At 40.2% G+C, this 17,753-nt stretch overlaps 1 protein-coding gene and 1 pseudogene across 1 annotated transcript in view; one reads left to right on the top strand and one right to left on the bottom strand.

The window, feature by feature from the left end:
- Positions 1-5,609: 5,609 nt before the first annotated feature.
- Positions 5,610-17,753, bottom strand: part of GBP2 (guanylate binding protein 2) — a 34,300-nt gene continuing 22,156 nt past the window's right edge. The window contains 6 exon segments of the mRNA XM_070367740.1: positions 5,610-10,952; positions 11,906-12,099; positions 12,870-12,972; positions 15,678-15,890; positions 17,288-17,529; positions 17,532-17,567. Coding sequence (XP_070223841.1) covers positions 10,839-10,952; positions 11,906-12,099; positions 12,870-12,972; positions 15,678-15,890; positions 17,288-17,529; positions 17,532-17,567 — 902 coding nt within the window. The 3' untranslated portion in view covers positions 5,610-10,838.
- Positions 9,085-9,249, top strand: LOC138987362 (U2 spliceosomal RNA; annotated as a pseudogene).

Here is a 17,753-nt window from a genome sequence, read left to right as displayed (position 1 = left end):
GGAAAAATAAAAATAGAAGAAGTAAAGAAAGAGGCATGAAAAATACTTGAAGAGAAAATTTCCCAAAATTAATAAAAGAGACAAATGGCCAATCAAAGTTTCATAGAACCCCAAACAAAACAAATATAAGATAAATATGGCCTTGCACCCCACAGACTAGTAATAAAAGCCTATTATGAACAGAAAATCTTAGAGACAAGCAGTGAAAAAAGAAACATTGCATACAAAAGAGCAAAAACTAGGCTTGGAAAGAAACATTGCTGGAAATTACATAAGTTAGGAGAAAGTGGAATAACATCTCTTTTAAAGTGTTGAATGAAAAATGTCAACCAGAATAATCTACAGAGTAACAATGCCTTTAAAGTGAATGCAAAAGACTTTTAAACTGTAGCATTTGTATGTACCCTATTGGTGGGAATGTAAATTGATGGAGCCACTATGAAAAACAGTATGAAAGTTCCTCAAAAGACTAAAAATATAACTACCATAGCAAGGGTATGGTATGGGCATGGTACGTGGTATGAATTTATGTAAACATTACAGTCATTCATGATTATTCTGGGCTCATGAACTAATCACTTCCTAAAGGCCCCACCACCAAAACCAGCACATTGGGCATAAGTTTTTCAACATATGATATTTGGGGAGACATACTGATTTAGATGGTAGTATAAAATAATATCCAATCAGTCCATTCTGAAGGAGATCAGCCCTGGGATTTCTTTGGAAGGAATGATGCTAAAGCTGAAACTCCAGTACTTTGGCCACCTCATGCAAAGAGTTGACTCATTGGAAAAGACTCTGATGCTGGGAGGGATTGGGGGCAGGAGGAGAAGGGGATGACAGAGGATGAGATGGCTGGATGGCATCACCGACTCGATGGACGTGAGTCTGAGTGAACTCCAGGACTTGGTGATGGACAGAGAGGCCTGGCGTGCTGCGATTCATGGGGTCGCAAAGAGTCGGACACGACTGAGCTACTGAACTGAACTGAACTGATAAAAGTTCTCTAGGGCAGGCAGGGGTCTCCAACTCCCCTCACCCCCTGCTGCAGACTGGTACTGGTCCATGGCCTGTTAGGAACTTGGCTGCACAGCAGGAGGTGAGCTGCAGGGCAAGAAAGGGAAGTTTCATGTGCCACTCCCCATCACTAGTATCACCACTTGAACTATCCTCTACCTCCACTCCCATTGTCTTCCATAAGACCAGTCCCTGGTTCCAAAACGTTTGGGGACCACTCTTCTAGGGAAACCAAAAGATAGCAAAGAGACAAAAACATTAACAGTAAGGAAATTTTATTTCCTGACACAGCAGCTAAAACAAGTGGTAAACACAATCTAACCTGTTGACCGTTAACATAAAACCTCACACTATAGACATATTTACCTCAGGTCCTTCAAAATATTAAACTATGCCAGCTTTCAACAAAAAATTACTAGACATGCTAAAAGGCATAAAAGCAGTCTGAAGCATCAAATCAAGTATCAGAACCAGACTCAGACAAGGCAGAAATTTGCAAATTATCAGACAGCTAAATTTAAAATTACTGTGATTAATATGCTAAGAAATCTAATGGAGAAGAGGAAAACGTGAATGAACAAGTGAGTAATGTAGGGAGAGAAATGGAAATTCCCACAATTGTAAGGAGATACAAGAAACTAAAAACATGCTGACAGAATGAAGAATGTCTTTGGTGGGTTCATCAGTAGACTGAACATGATTGGGACGGACTCAGTGAATTTGGAGGTGTGTCAATAGAAACTTTCAAATTGAAAAGCACATCATATTCAACTACAGAAAATCAAAGGCAAAGAGAAAATCTTGAAATAAGCCAAAGAGATTTTATTTTACTCATAGAAGCACTAGGGTAAGAATTATATCAGACGTCTCCTTTGAAAGCATACAAGCAAGAAGAGAATGGAGTGAAATAATCAAAATCATGAAAGAAATAGCAACACCAAATTAGAATTCTGTGTCTACTGAAATTATTCTTCTGAGTGAAGGAGAAATAAGTACTTCCTCAGACAAACAAAAATTGAGGGAATCTCTCACCAGGAACCCTGATTTGTAAGAAATGTTTAAAGTTCTTCAGAGGAGGAAAATGATATATCAGAAATTTGGATCTACATAAAGACTGGAAGAGCACTGAAGGAGGAATAAATGGCAAGAAAATAAAAATATATTTCTCTTATTCTAAGTTGATCTAACATACAACAATTTACTAAAACAATAATAGCACCAACGTATTTGAAGATTGAAGAGTATGTATGAGTGAAATGAATTATAGCAATGATACAAAAGACCAGAGAGAAGAATTAGGAATATTTTGTTATTTTAAGGTGCTTGTGCTATTGGTGATGTGGTATAGTGTTATTTGACACTGTTATTTAACATGGATTGGTTAGAAATGTATATTGCAATCTCTAGGGCAAACAGTTTAAAAAAATTTTTTAAAGAGTATAATTGTTATGCTAAGAAAGACTGCAAGGAGATGCTAAGAAAGAATAGAAAATGGAATCATATAAAATGCATAATTAAAACCAAAAGTTAGAAAAGGAGTGAAAGATTAAAAAAAAAAAGGATATATTTATGTCATATACGGTATATATAGATGATGGTAGATAACATCAGTTTAGTTCAGTTCAGTCCCTCAGTCATGTCCGAGTCTTTGCAACACCGTGGACTGCAGCACGCCAGGCTTCCCTGTCCACCACAAACTCCTGGAGCTTGCTCAAACTCATGTACATCGAGTGGGTGATGCCATCTAACCATCTTAACCTTCTCCTCCTTCCCTCAATGTTTTCCAGCATCAGGGTCTTTTCCAATGTGTCAGTTCTTCACATCAGGTGGCCAAAGTATTGGAGTTTCAGCTTCAGCATCAGTCCTTCCAATGAATATTCAGGACTGATTTCCTTTCAGATTGACTGGTTTGATCTCCTTGCAGTCCAAGGGATTCTCCAGAGTCTTCTCTAACACCACAGTTCAAAAACATCAATTCTTTGGCACTCAGCTTTCTTCAGAGTCCAATTCTCACATCCATACATGACTCATGGAAAAGCCAAAGCTTACTCTAGACAAAAGTTTTGTTGGCAAAGTAATATTTCTGCTTTTTAATGTGCTGTCTAGGTTGATCACAGCATTTCTTCCAAAGAGCAAGCCTCTTTTAATTTCATGGCTTCAATCACCATCTGCAGTGATTTTGGAGCTCCTCCAAAAATAAAGTCTGTCACTGTTTGCATTGTTTCCCCATCTATTTGCCAGAAGTGATTGGACTGCATGCCATGATCTTAGTTTTCAGAATGTTGAGTTTTAAGCCAACTATTTCACTGTCTTCTTTCACTTTCATCAAGAGGCTCTTTAATTCCTCTTCACTTTCTCTCATAATGGTGGTGTCATCTGCATATCTGAGGTTATTGATATGTCTCCCAGCAATTTCATTCCAGCTTGTGTTTCACCCAGCGCAGCATTTTGCATGATGTACTCTGCATACAAGTTAAAGAAGCAGGGTTACAATACACAGCCTTGATGTACTCCTTTCCAGATTTGCAAGCAGTCTGGTGTGCCATGTCCAGTTCTAACTGCTGCTTCCTGACCTGCAAACATATTTCTCAAGTGCAGGTCAGGTGGCCTGGTATTTCCATCTCTTGAAGAATTTCCCAAAGTTTGTGGTGATTCATACAGTCAAAGGCTTTAGCATAGTCAATAAAGCAGAAGTAGATGTTTTTCTGGAACTCTATTGCTTTTTTGATGATCCAATGGATGTTGGCAATTTGATCTCCAGTTCCTCTGCCTTTTCTAAAACCAGCTTGAATATCTGGAAGTTCACAGTTCATGTAGTATTGAAGCCTGGCTTGGAGAGTTTTGAGCATTACTTTGCTAGCATGTGAGATGAGTGCAATTGTGTGGTAGTTTGAGCATTCTATGACATTGCCTTTCTTTGGGATTGGAATGAAAACTGACCTTTTCAGTCCTGTGGCCACTGCTGAGTTACCCAAATTTGCTGGTATATTGAGTGCAGCACTTTCACAGCATCATATCTTAGGATTTGAAATTGCTCTACTCGAATTCCATCACCTCCACTAGCTTTGTTTGTAGTGATGCTTCCTAAGGCCCACTTGATTTCAGACTTCATGATGTCTTGCTCTAGGTGAGTGATCACTAGTTATCTGTGTCATGAAGATCTTTTTTTGCATAGTTCTTCTGTGTATTCTTATCACCTTTTCTTAATATCTTCAGCTTCTGTTAAGTCCATGCGATTTCTGTCCTTTATTCTGCCTATCTTTGCTTGAAATATACCCTTAGTAGCTCTAATTTTCTTGAAGAGATATCTCAGTTCAGTTCAGTTTAGTCACTCAGTCATGTCCGACTCTTTGTGACCCCATGAATCCCAGCACGCCAGGCCTCCCTGTCCATCACCAACTCCCGGAGTTCACTCAGACTCACGTCCATCGAGTCAGTGATGCCATCCAGCCATCTCATCCTCTGTCATCCCCTTCTCCTCCTGCCCCCAATCCCTCCCAGCATCAGAGTCTTTTCCAAAGAGTCAACTCTTCGCCTGAGGTGGCCAAAGTACTGGAGTTTCAGCCTCAGCATCATTCCTTCCAATGAACACCCAGGACTGGTCTCCCTTAGAATGGACTGGTTGGATGTCCTTGCAGTCCAAGGGACTCTCAAGAGTCTTCTCCAACACCACAGTTTAAAAGCATCAATTCTTCAGCCCTCAGCTTTCTTCACAGTCCAACTCTTGCATCCTTACATGACCATTGGAAAAACCATAGCCTTGACTAAACAGACCTTTGTTGGCAAAGTAATGTCTCTGTTCTTCAATATGCTATCTAGGTTGGTCATAAGTTTTCTTCCAAGGAGTAAGTGTCTTTTAATTTCAAGGCTGCAGTCACCATCTGTAGTGATTTTGTAGCCCAAAAAGATAAAGTCTGACATTGTTTCCACTGTTTTCCCATCAATTTCCCATAAAGTGATGGGACCAGATGCCATGATCTTCGTTTTCTGAATGCTGAGCTTTAAGCCAACTTTCCCACTCTCTGACTTTCTTTAAGAGGCTTTTTGTTCCTCTTCACTTTCTGCCATAAGGGTGGTGTCATCTGCATATCTGAGGTTATTGATATTTCTCCCTGCAACCTTGATTCTCAGCTTGTGCTTCTTCCAGCCCAGCATTTCTCATGATGTACTCTGCATATAAGTTAAATAAACAGGGTGACAATACACAGCCTTGATGTATACCTTTTCCTATTTGGAACCAGTCTGTTGTTCCATGTCCAGTTCTAACTGTTGCTTGCTGACCTGCATACAGGTTTCTCAAGAGGCAGGTCAGGGGTCTGGTAAGCCCATCTCTTTCAGAATTTTCCACAGTTTATTGTGATCCACACAGTCAAAGGCTTTGGCATAGTCAATAAAGCAGAAATAGATGTTTTTCTGGAACTCTCTTCCTTTTTCCATGATCCAGTGGATGTTGGCAATTTGATCTCTTGTCCCTCTGCCTTTTCTAAAACCAGCTTGAACATCTGGAATGCACTGTTCATGTATTGCTGAAGCCTGGCTTGGAGAATTTTGAGCATTACTTTACTAGTGTGTGAGATGAGTGCAATTGTGCAGTATTTTGAGCATTATTTGGCATTGCTTTTCTTTGGGATTGGAATGAAAACTGACCTTTTCCAGTCCTGTGGCCACTGCTGAGTTTTCCAAATATGCTGGCATATTGAGTGCAACACTTTCACAGCATCATCTTCCAGGATTTGAAATAGCTCAACTGGAATTCCATCACCTCCACTAGCTTTGTTTCTAGTGATGCTTTCTAAGGCCCACTTGACTTCACATTCCAGGATGTTTGGCTTTAGGTGAGTGAACACACCATCATGATTATCTGGGTCATGAAGCTCTTTTTTGTACAGTTCTTCTGTGTATTCTTGCCACCTCTTCTTAATATTGCTGCTTCTGTTTGGTCCATTCTATTTCTGTCCTTTATTGAGCCCATCTTTGCATGAAATGTTCCCTTGGTATCTCTAATTTTCTTGAAGAGATCTCTAGCCTTTCCCATTCTGTTGTTTTTGTCTATTTCTTTGCACTGATCACTGAGGAAGGCTTTCTTATCTCTCCTTGCTATTCTTTGGAACTGTGCATTCAGATGCTTTAGCTTTCCTTTTTTCCTTTGCTTTTCACGTCTCTTCTTTTCACAGTTTTTTGTAAGGCCTCCCCAGACAGCCATTTTGCTTTTTTGCATTTTTTTTTTCCATGGGGATGGTCTTGATCCCTGTCTTCTGTACAATGTCACAGACCTCTGTCCATTGTTCATCAGGCACTCTGTCTATCAGATCTAGTCCCTTAAATCTATTTCTCACTTCCACTGTATAATCATAAGGAATTTGATTTAGGTCATGCCTGAATGGTCTAGTGGTTTTTCCTACTTTCTTCAATTTAAGTCTGAATTTGGCAATAAGGTGTTCATGATCTGAGCCACAGTCAGCTCCCGGTCTTGTTTTCCTGACTGTATAGAGTTTCTCCACCTTTGGCTGCAAAGAATATAATCAATCTGATTTCAGTGTTGACCATCTGGTGATGTCCATGTGTAGAGTCTTCTCTTGTGTTGTTGGAAGAGAGTGTTTGCTATGACCAGTGCGTTCTCTTGGCAAAACTCTATTAGCCTTTGCCCTGCTTCAGTCCATATTCCAAGGCCAAATTTACCTTTTACCCCAGGTATTTCTTGACTTCCTACTTTTACATTCCAGTTGCCTATAATGAAAAGGACATCTTTTTGGGGTGTTAGTTCTAAAAGGTCTTGGAGGTCTTCATAGAACTGTTCAACTTCAGCTTCTTTAGTGTTACTGGTTGGGGCATATACTTGGATTACTGTCATATTGAATGGTTTGCCTTCGAAATGAACAGAGATCATTCTGTTGTTTTTGAGATTGCATCCAAGTACTGCATTTCGGACTCTTTTGGTGACCATGATGGCTACTCCATTTCTTCTAAGGGATTCCTGCCCACAGTAGTAGATATAATTGTCATCGGAGTTAAATTCACCCATTCCAGTCCGTTTTAGTTCGCCGATTCCTAGAATATTGACCTTCACTCTTGCCTTCTATTTGACCACTTCCAATTTGCCTTGATTCATGGACCTGACATTCCAGGTTCCTATGCAATATTGCTCTTTACAGCATCAGACCTTGCTTCTATCACCAGTCACATCCACAACTAGGTATTGTTTTTGCTTTGGCTCCCTCCCTTCATTCTTTCTGGAGTTATTTCTCCACTTATCTCCAGTAGCTTATTGGGCACCTACTGATCTGGGAAGATCCTCTTTCGGTATCCTATCATCTTGCCTTTTCATACTGTTCATAGGGTTCTCAAAGCAAGAATACTGAAGTGGTTTGCCATTCCCTTCTCCAGTGGACCACATTCTGTCAGACCTCTCCACCATGACCCCCCATCTTGGATGGCCCCATATGGCATGGCTTAGTTTCACTGAGTTAGACTAGGCTGTGGTCCATGTGATTGGACTGACTACTTTCTGTGTATATGGTTTCAGTGTGTCTGCCCTCTGATGCCCTCTTGCAACACCTATCATCTTACTTGGGTTTCTCTTACCTTGGACATGGGGTATCTGTTCACGGCTGCTCCAGCAAAGCACAGCTGCTGCTCCTTACCTTGGACGAGGGGTATGTCCTCACGGCCACCCTCCTGACCTTGGACTTGGAGTAGCTCCTCTTGGCCCTCCTGCGACCACGCAGCCACCACTCCTTGGAAGTAGGGTTGCTCTTCTCAGCCACCACCCCTGACCTCAGGCATGGGGAGCTTCTCTCGGCCACCTCCCCTGACCTTGGGCTAGGGGTAGCTCCTCTTGGCCATGCTTCTGCACGGTCCTTCTCAAAGCAAAAAGCACCATGTTCAGATGAGTTCAATGGTGGATTCTACCCAACATTTAAAGAAGAAATCATGTGAATTTTACATGATCACCTTTAGAAAATAGAAGCAGAGAAATATTACTGGCTCATTCTGTCAGATCAACATTACGTTAACACCAAAGCTATGCAAAGGCATTACAAGAAAATCACACAAACATTTCTCAGGAATAAAGATGCCAAAATTCTCAACAAAATATTAGCAAATTGAATACAGTAATGTCTACAAAGAATAATACATATAATACAACAAGTGGGATTTGTACATGAAATATAAGGCATTATGTACAAAACAACAGAGGAAAAGTTAAAAAGAATATTGAGATCATGGTAAAGAAAAAAATTTAAAAATCACATTGTATGTGATGTACATGATAATACTATTGGGTTATTATCATTATTTCTAACATAGTGTGTATCTCCAGAAATCTACCTAGAAGAATCAATTGACACTAACATGGATGGAAATGGCTCACATTATGAGACTATAGTTTCCCACGTGGAAGGGAGACAACTCTCATTTCTAGATTCCAGTGGGGAGGCATATGATTTATTTTCTGCCAAGCAGGTACACTTCTGTGAGATTGAGATGAAGACATGAAGTGAAGTGAAGTCACTCAGTCATACCCAACTCTTTGTCACCCCATGGACTGTAGACTTCCAGGCTCCTCCATCTATAGGATTTTCCAGGCAAGAATACTGGAGTGAGTTGCCCTATCCTGGATCCCATGGACTATACATTCCATGGAATTCTCCAGGCCATAATACTGGAGTGGGTAGATATTCCCTTCTCCAAGGGACCTTCCCAACCTAGGGATTGAACCCAGGTGTCCTGCATTGCAGGCGAATTCTTTACCAGCTGAGCCACTAGGGAAGCCCAAGATGGAGACATAGCAACCCTCAATGCAACTTTTCATGGGGGGTTTATTTACTTCAGATGTAAAGGTGGAAGCATCCAATACTTAGAGCTGACATTGGTAGAGCATCTGACTTGTGATCTGGAGATCACTGTACCAGGTGGTAATGGATGTGCTGTTTTCTCTGGTAATGGATGAGATGCCTTCCTGTGTGGTTGATATTATTCTTGGTGAAAGATCAGTAGAGTTTGACTCCCTTACCATCTTGGAGAATCTGTCTGCTACCTACCAGGCTTAAAAGTCATTTTCCGATCGCTTCTTGGCCTTTTGGCTAAGATCAAGTGTAGTATCTGTTCTTATCAGTTTAATATCTGATACGTCCTCTATCCGAGGACAAAAAAATAAAATAAAATAAAATAAAAGTCATTTTCCTTTTAAGTTACTGAGAAGATACTGTTTTTTGCAGTGAGAACCTTAAGTGATACATGTCCTAAGACAATTGTGGTAGGTTAATAAAGTTATGACCAACCTAGATAGCATATTCAAAAACAGAGACATTACTTTGCCAACAAAGGTCCGTCTAGTCAAGGCTATGGTTTTTCCTGTGGTCATGTATGGATGTGAGAGTTGGACTGTGAAGGAGGCTGAGCACCAAAGAATTGATGCTTTTGAACTGTGGTGTTGGAGAAGACTCTTGAGAGTCCCTTGGACTGCAAGGAGATCCAACCAGTCCATTCTAAAGGAGATCAGTCCTGGGATTTCTTTGGAAGGAATGATGCTAAAGCTGAAACTCCAGTACTTTGGCCACCTCATGAGAAGAATTGACTCATTGGAAAAGACTCTGATGCTGGGAGGGATTGGAGGCAGGAGGAGAAGGGGATGACAGAGGATGAGATGGCTGGATGGCATCACTGACTCGATGGACGTGAGTCTGAGTGAACTCCGGGAGTTGGTGATGGACAGGGAAGCCTGACGTGCTGCAATTCATGAGGTCACAAAGAGTCGGACATGAATGAGTGATTGAACTGAACTGAACTGAATATTTTTTGTATTAATGAATTATTTTTATTTTTATTGTTTTTTGTCCTTCCATACTAGCTAGATATTTGCCTTGAGTGGCTCCCAGCCTGTGATGTCATAGCAAACAGGAAGAAAGAAAAATGGAGTTAGGTAATGTTTTGAAGAATTATAGTTATGATTCTCAGAGGAATAGAAAGGAATTTTGAGCTAAATTTTCCTTTTTGTGATTGTAGAAGTTATTCTTGGAACTGTGGGTGAGGGGAACTAAGAAAAGAAGAGTAAAATAGAGAGACATTTTGTGGCCTAGAAATGGGGCACTGATTATCTAGAGGGATTCTCTAGACAAAGAAGGTTGAACATCCACTCATATATCCATTTCACACAGGTGCAAGTACTGCCCCTACCAGTGTTCAGGAATCCCATCAGTGACCACGGCAATGCAGCCTCCACCCAATGGAGAATTAAACACTGTCTGCACCCTGAAGTTAAATGTTCCAGGTCTCCCTTATTGGAAGCCGCCATGTGACCTAGAGACCACTTAACTGGAGTAACTGAGCTTAACTGTGCTTCGTGACTTTGTACACTCCTGTCAGACTTTTCCTGTGTATACAACACTCCAACTCCATCCCAGTACCAAAGTAAATCCTTGAGTAAGACCTTGGAGCTGAGACTATCTAGAGGGGTGGTTTATGTGTGGGGAAACAGTCTACACTGAATAGAACACCTCTGATATCCCCAAATTCGATGTAAGTGTATCCCAATTACACAATTAAAATTCTCTCTAGAATCACTATGCATGATTTCAAACATAGGTTCTACTGAGGTATCATATTAGTCATTTATACTATATTTAATCATGAATTGAATTCTTCTGTAGGTTAAACACTGCCTTCACATTTTATTTCATCTTTGCAAACTTTAAGTCTCAATGAAAATGCATCTTATGACTTCAACATTAGTGGCAATTGTTTGACATCTTGAAGTTGCTCATTTAACTTGTTCTTAACAGATAGAAGCTGGTTAGGAAATTATGGTCCTTAGGTTTTTAGAGAATATTACATGATGGTGATTCTTCCTGTTTCTTCCGGAGGGCTACAATCTCTTCCTGAAGTTTCATGCTTTCCTTTTGGAATCCCTCACGGAGAAGTCGTCCCTGTTCCTAAAAGGGAAAGTGGAGACTGAATACAACTTAAAACACTTCCCACATTTGCTAAATATATCTATATTAATCCCTCATGGGTTGTGAAACTTCTTTTTGAAATCTCTTCTTCCTTTAATTTTCATTATATCCCTCTTTCTTGAGTCTACTATCAAAATTTTTCTGGGATTTATTTAGCTTCAGAAATATTCTTCTCTTGTGGTTTCTAAAATATTAGTGACCCCTAGAATTAATTTTTTACCTCCTTTAACCTGAAACAACAGTCTTTAAAGAAAAACTGTCCTGTTCTATCTCAGCTGTATATCACATGAACTCCCAAATGTATATCCAAGAAGGCAAGGAAGATGAAGAGACAATATAGGAAGGATTACTACAAAATTCAGAATCACAGGAGGTGTTTGATCAGGGAATTTAGTACAAATCTCCAAATTTTTGTAGCAGAGATAACAGAAATAAGTTCAGGAGGTAAAGCCTACACTGGTCCATGCTCTATTACAGGGTAGACATCCCGACTCAGCATAGAGTTGGAGAACAGCCCAGAGATCAGGAAGAAACTAGTAGCCTGGGTATGTGGTTCATTGTATGATATGGAATCTCCTGGTGGCTCAGATGGTAGAGAATCTGCCTGAAATGCAGGAGACCTGGGTTGGGAAGATCCCCTGGAGAAGGAAATGGCAACCCACTCCAGTATTCTTGTCTGGAAAATCCCATGGACAGAGGAGTCTGGTAGGCTAGAGTCCATGGGGTCCAAAAGGGGTCGGGCACCACTTAGCAACTAAACAACAAGATAGACTTCAATAACCAGAGATGGTTAGGGGTAGAAGCAGTAAGGAAATGAAGTGTCTACTAGTGCTTGGGCTAGAACAGTCCTTAAACTGATATAATGCTCTAACTTCTAAGAGCTTTTGATTCAGCACAGTGGAAGATAGAATGGAGATGCTACAATTGAATACCTCAAGTTTAAGGGCTAGCACCCTCTCTTGGTCTGCTATTAACTGGGCCCTCTCCTTTTCCATCTTCTCAGTCAGTTGCTTCAAATGTTCCTGATAACTCGCTTCTTTTTCTTGCATCATCTGTTCATTCTTCTTTTGCATTTCCTCTAACATTTTGTTTGCAGCTTCTGCAGCTTCAGACTTTATACGTTTCACTTAAGAAGAAAAATAAGCAGAGAAATATGAGAATCTTAATTTTTTTTTATAGCTTTATTTCTGCTTTCACCCTTTTTACTTGTTTGCTTATCTCATGAAGAAAGCCTCTTGTGTTCATTTTTGCACTGAACAATCAGAATCTGACTGCCAATGCAGGAGATGTGAGTTTGATCCCTTGGTGGAGATCCCCTGGAGGAGGGCATGGCAACCCACTCCAGTGTTCTTGCCTGGAGAATCGCATGGGCAGAGGAGCCTGGCAGGCTACAGTCCACGGGGTTGCAAGAGAGTTGGACACAAATTACAACTAAACAACAAGAATAAATTAGAAGACAGATGAATATAAATATTGGTTAAGTAAATAATCCTTTAAAAATATGAAATATACTTGCTATTTTTTGCACTATAGTAATATTTCAGGTGGATGAATGTGGCTAACATTAACATTTCTGGGGCTTTCTAACTATCTACAGTGTTTTCACAGAGAAGGCAATGGCACCCCACTCCAGTCCTCTTGCCTGGAAAACCCTGAGGAAGGAGGAGCCTGGTAGGCTGCAGTCCATGGGGTCACAAAAGAGTCGGACACTGAGAGACTTCACTTTCACTTTTCACTTTCTTGCATTGGAGAAGGAAATGGCAACCCACTCCAGTGTTCTTGCCTGGAGAATCCCAGGGACAGGGAGCCTGGTGGGCTGCCATCTGTGGGGTGACACAGAGTTGGAACATGACTGGAGCAACTTAGCAGCAGCAGAGTGTTTTCAGCTGTTCTCACCTTCAATCTCTTTCTCCTTTTCTGTCAGCAAATGATCAGTCTGTAGAAGTGCATCAGCCACACCCTCTTTGGAATCCAAATATTTGCTCAGTGTCTCTTCTGTCTATTGATGCAGACCAAGTTAAAATTAGGAAATAGAGACTATGGGTTAAAGGAAAACCTAGCAATACATATTTCAATTCAATTTCATTTTACCCATTTTAGAATTTATTAATGAATACTATATCAAACTGGCTTAAAACCCAACTCTAGATCCATCCTCAAATTTGCTTCATTCTCAGTCACCCCAATGTTAGAAATGTAATCAGTAAAGCTAATCTTCTAATTGTATGGATTACAAAACTTATGGCTGTTCTTTACATCAGCTAATGGTATTTGCTTTGGATTCAAAATAAAACCAGCAAGAGCCCATCAGTTGCAACCTATTTCTCCCAAACACACCAGTCCAAGATAGTATCTCTTCTTGCCTGGACCATGGTATTAGCATCATAATTGGTCTCCCTACTTCCTTCTACTCTTGCTCCCCTACAGTCTGATTTCCTGAGAGCAGCTGGCATCATATCACTTTAAGAAAGATTACTTCACTTTGATGCACCAAATCCTCTGCTGATTTTCCAGCTCTTTTCAAGTAAAACTGAAACTGCTCTCAGGGCCCTCCAGGATACTACCTAGTTAGCCTCTGGCCTTGAACATCTCTCTGACCTCACCTCCTGCCATCTCTTTCTTTGCTCATTGCCCTCTTGCCACATTTGTTGGACATAAACCAATTCATCCTTCTGGGATTTTCTGTTGTTTGAAATTATCTTCTTCTAGATGATTGCTTGGCTTACTTCCTGACTTCATTGAAGACTGTTGAAACAGCATCTCACCAGAGAGGCCCTCTCTAAAATCCTACATATAAAATAGGACCATGTTCCCTTCCTCCCTAGGCCTGTACCCTGCTTTATTTTTCTTCAGGGCAATTTTTATCTCTGCAAAAGCAGCTTCTAGAGTCACCCTAATATTTTTCCCCCTTTGTTCTCAGTAATAGAACCTATTTTTTTTTCCAATCAGGGCACATCATAGGCCATGATAAAACACTGCATTTTTTTAGTCAACCTCCTGATAGCTGGAGGTGGCCATATGATTAAAATTTGGCTAATACCACTTATGCAAAAGCCTTAAAGAGAGTTGATCCAGAGACTTTTACTCTTCTGTTTTCCCCCTTTCTTCCCATCTGTAATATGGAAGGAATGGGTGAAACTCCAACAGCCATCTTACACCATGAATTGACCTTGAAGATGGAGGCTGGGTGCTAAGGTGCTGGAGCAGAACAGGAAGGAGTCTGGGAACAGCATGATTGTGGAATTGTCATAGCAGCCTGGACCCCTCTGCCTTACTTCTTGTATATAAGAGAGAAAGAAACTTTTGTGTTCTTAAGACACTCTTTTTTTTTTTTTAATAATATGTGCCCAAACCTAATTCTAACTGATATAACCTGAGTATACTGGCACAGAAGCATACTTATGAGCCCAGAGTTTCCTATTAGTGTTTCCATTTTATCTGTACCACTTATTACCTGTACATCTTAGGTGAGTTATTTTACTTACTTCAGTTTTCTTATTTATAAAATGAGGACATTGATACTTCATAGTGCTTTTGTGAGGATTGAATGAGTTAAACCCATTTGTTTCCTAACACAAAATAAGGTCTATATGTGAACTGTTATTATTATTAGATTTTTTGTAAGCTATACTTTGTTGATTGCTGATGAATACTTTGAAAGAACTTGCTTGTTTTTAAACTGCACTAATCCCAGCTTACTCCTTGGAAGAAAAGTTATGACCAACATAGATAGCATATTGAAAAGCAGAGACATTACTTTGCCAACAAAGCTCTGTCTAGTCAAGGCTACGGTTTTTCTAGTAGTCAAGTATGGATGTGAGAATTGGACTGTGATGACTTGATGCTTGAACTTGGTGTTGAGAAGACTCTTGAATCCCTTGGAAAGAACTCCATTCTAAAGTCAGCCCTGTGTTTTTGGAAATAATGTAAAGCTAAACTCAGTTTTGGCCACCTCATGGAGAGTTGACTCATTGGAAAAGATCCTGATGCTGGGACGGATTGGAGGCAGGAGGAGAAGGGGATGACAGCAGATGAGATGGCTGGATGGTCTCTTGCCTGGAAAATCCCAGGAGTTGGTGACAGACAGGAGGCCTGGTGTGGCTGCAGATTCATGGGGTCTCAAAGACATGACTGAGTGACAACAACTGAATCCCAGTTATTGAGAGATTTCACTTTGCCTTCCCATGGACAGAGGAGCCTGGTTGCAGTCCATGGGGTGGTGGCACTGGACACAACTGAGAGACCTCACTTTCACTTTTTGCTTTCATGCACTGGATAAGGAAATGGCAACCCACTCCAGTGTTCTTGCCTGGAGAATCCCAGGGACGGGGGAGCCTGGTGGGTTGCTGTCTATGGGGTCACACAGAGTCGGACACGACTGAAGCAACTTAGCAGCAGCAGCAGCAATCCCAGTTATAGACATATTGTTAGGCCTGAGTAGAGAATTGTTGGATGATAGAATGACTAAATTATTGAATAAATTCTGCAAGAGTTTTTGAGGGCTCCCATCTGTGCCTCCAAGAAGCACTACCATGGAATGAACCAGCTCTTCACCTCATGGTAGTCTGTCCTACTGAATAAACCAGTGAATAGTCAATGAAAGCCACAGGCACCATTTACCCATTGCATTTTTGTTGTTCCCACTGTAGTTTGAAAGAGTCACTTCAGCGAGGCCCCAGAAAAGGTGATCAGTTTGTACTTTACCTGTACCCCCTTTCTGGGGACCTGGTGGTACTTATTCTTCAGCTCATTCATCTTCTTAATAAATAAATAATAACCTCCTGGTTTAGAAAATTTTCCCTGCTTCACATCTTCATATAGAGGATGAAAAATGTCCTGAATTAAAGCCATGCAGTAATCTGAGGATGCTTTCATGTTTTGTTTACAAAAGTCATCTAGTTTTGCTTCTAACTTGTCCTGTGAGGTGAAAAATAGCACAAATGGCACCGTAAGCAATGATGAGAATGTGAACCAATGTGGATTACTGGGAAATGCTTCTCCTGCAGAGAATGTGGCACATAAATATAACACAGCCCTCACCATGTTGGGAGATTCTAGACAACTCTTCAATAGAATGCTGGTTTAAAAAATGCATCTACTTCTCCTTGTGTTTATCTGAAGCTTTTTTTGCTATGGTTTTTTAGCTTCAGAGAATGATTCTCAAAGCATAAACACTGCTCATTTGAGACTTCTCTTTTTAAGTTCCTAATAGTTTACCACACAATTGTCCAGTATGATAGGCCTGCAGGAGGTTCTGGTTCTGCCAATTTGTGACTTAGTGACACTCAATCTTTATGAAATGAGATTTATTTGTTGGTAAAACACAGGAAATTGTATCTATCTCATAGATTCCCTGTCAGGATTATATGCAGTGGTATAAATTGTTAAGCCCAGTGACTTCTTTATAAGTGCTCAAAGGGTCAATGATTAGTGGTATATTCTTTAAAATAATAGTACTTTTGCATATTTTCTCAATAAAAGGCTAAAGAAGGTAATGGAGATTGTACTGCAGTTAATGTCTGTATGGAGAAAGCCTACAGAACAGCATTTTTACCTACATTCAATTATAGAAGAGAATTTGCATGTTTCTTTGGTCTAGAAAGATATCCAAAGCCTGCAGACCTTCACTATTTAGTTTCATCAGAACCTGTGAAAGCAGGAAGGTATGATTTATAAAATTCTGCCCTACAAGTCAGGGAAGGAATTGTCATCTGTCAAATGATAATTTGTCATACAACAATCCTTCCTCAATTTGGAAGAACTCAGACTTGAGTCCTCAAATAGAATGCTAATGATTGATTTCTCTTTCTTGTCTTTCTGAATATTTATTGTTGCTTTACATTAAACACAAAAAGTTTTTAGGGTTTTCACAAAGAAGCAAATCCTTCTATGTTATTAGCAGGGAATATGAAAGCACTGTGTCTTTGACTAACTCTAAATTAAAAAATAAATTAAAATAATCTTACATAAATACAGTGTTACAGTTTACTTGTTTGATTAAAATATGACATCTATAGGGTAGAGATTAATAGATGAGGATATTTTTAATAACCATAGTTGGTCATGGTACCATAGTTTCCAGGACTAAGGCTAAGAATAGTCTGTTCTTTTAGTAAAGAGTGCAAATGAGTACATATAACTGAGGGCTGCTATCCTTGGGTCTGGGAGGACTATTTATAGCAAGAAAGGCTTATTCACATTGTTGTATGGAAGAAACCAATGCAATATTGTAAAGCAATTATCTTCCAATTAAAAACAAAAAAGAGAAAGGCCCAGATTTTTCTTCCTCTCATTAACCAGAATAGCAAACATACCTCTAATTTTTTCTGAAACACTTGGTCCACATCCTTGAAAGAGTTCTTCATGAAGACTTCAATGGCCTCTTTCTCAGTGGCCCTGTGCAGGTCCAGCAGTTCCTGGAGGGTTTCCGTGGGCAACTTCAGCTTCTGGCCCATCTGCTGGTCATAGTGGGCAATGGCCTTTTGCACTGCAGCCAAGTTCTCAATCTCGGCCAAGGCCAGGACTGCACTCTCCATGCAGGGCAGATCCCCACTGTGATGGAATTGACATAGGTCAGCACCAGGCTCTCTAGTCCTATGAAAGGGAATTTAAAAAACAGTGACTAAGAGTTGGTGAGACAGAGGAATAAGCTGTGTTAGTTTAGTCCTGAGCATGCAAATTTAATCATTCTGAGTCAACTGATAGTGCACTTTTTATGCTTTTCCAGTGTTACAAACAGTAGTTTTAAGAATTTTTAAGAAGAATTGTGATGGGATATTT

Source organism: Bos mutus, chromosome 3, assembly GCF_027580195.1.
Source record: "Bos mutus isolate GX-2022 chromosome 3, NWIPB_WYAK_1.1, whole genome shotgun sequence".
Lineage (NCBI taxonomy): Eukaryota > Metazoa > Chordata > Mammalia > Artiodactyla > Bovidae > Bos > Bos mutus.
Note: the sequence above shows the minus strand (reverse complement) of the source record. Positions and strands in the feature narration are given on the sequence as shown.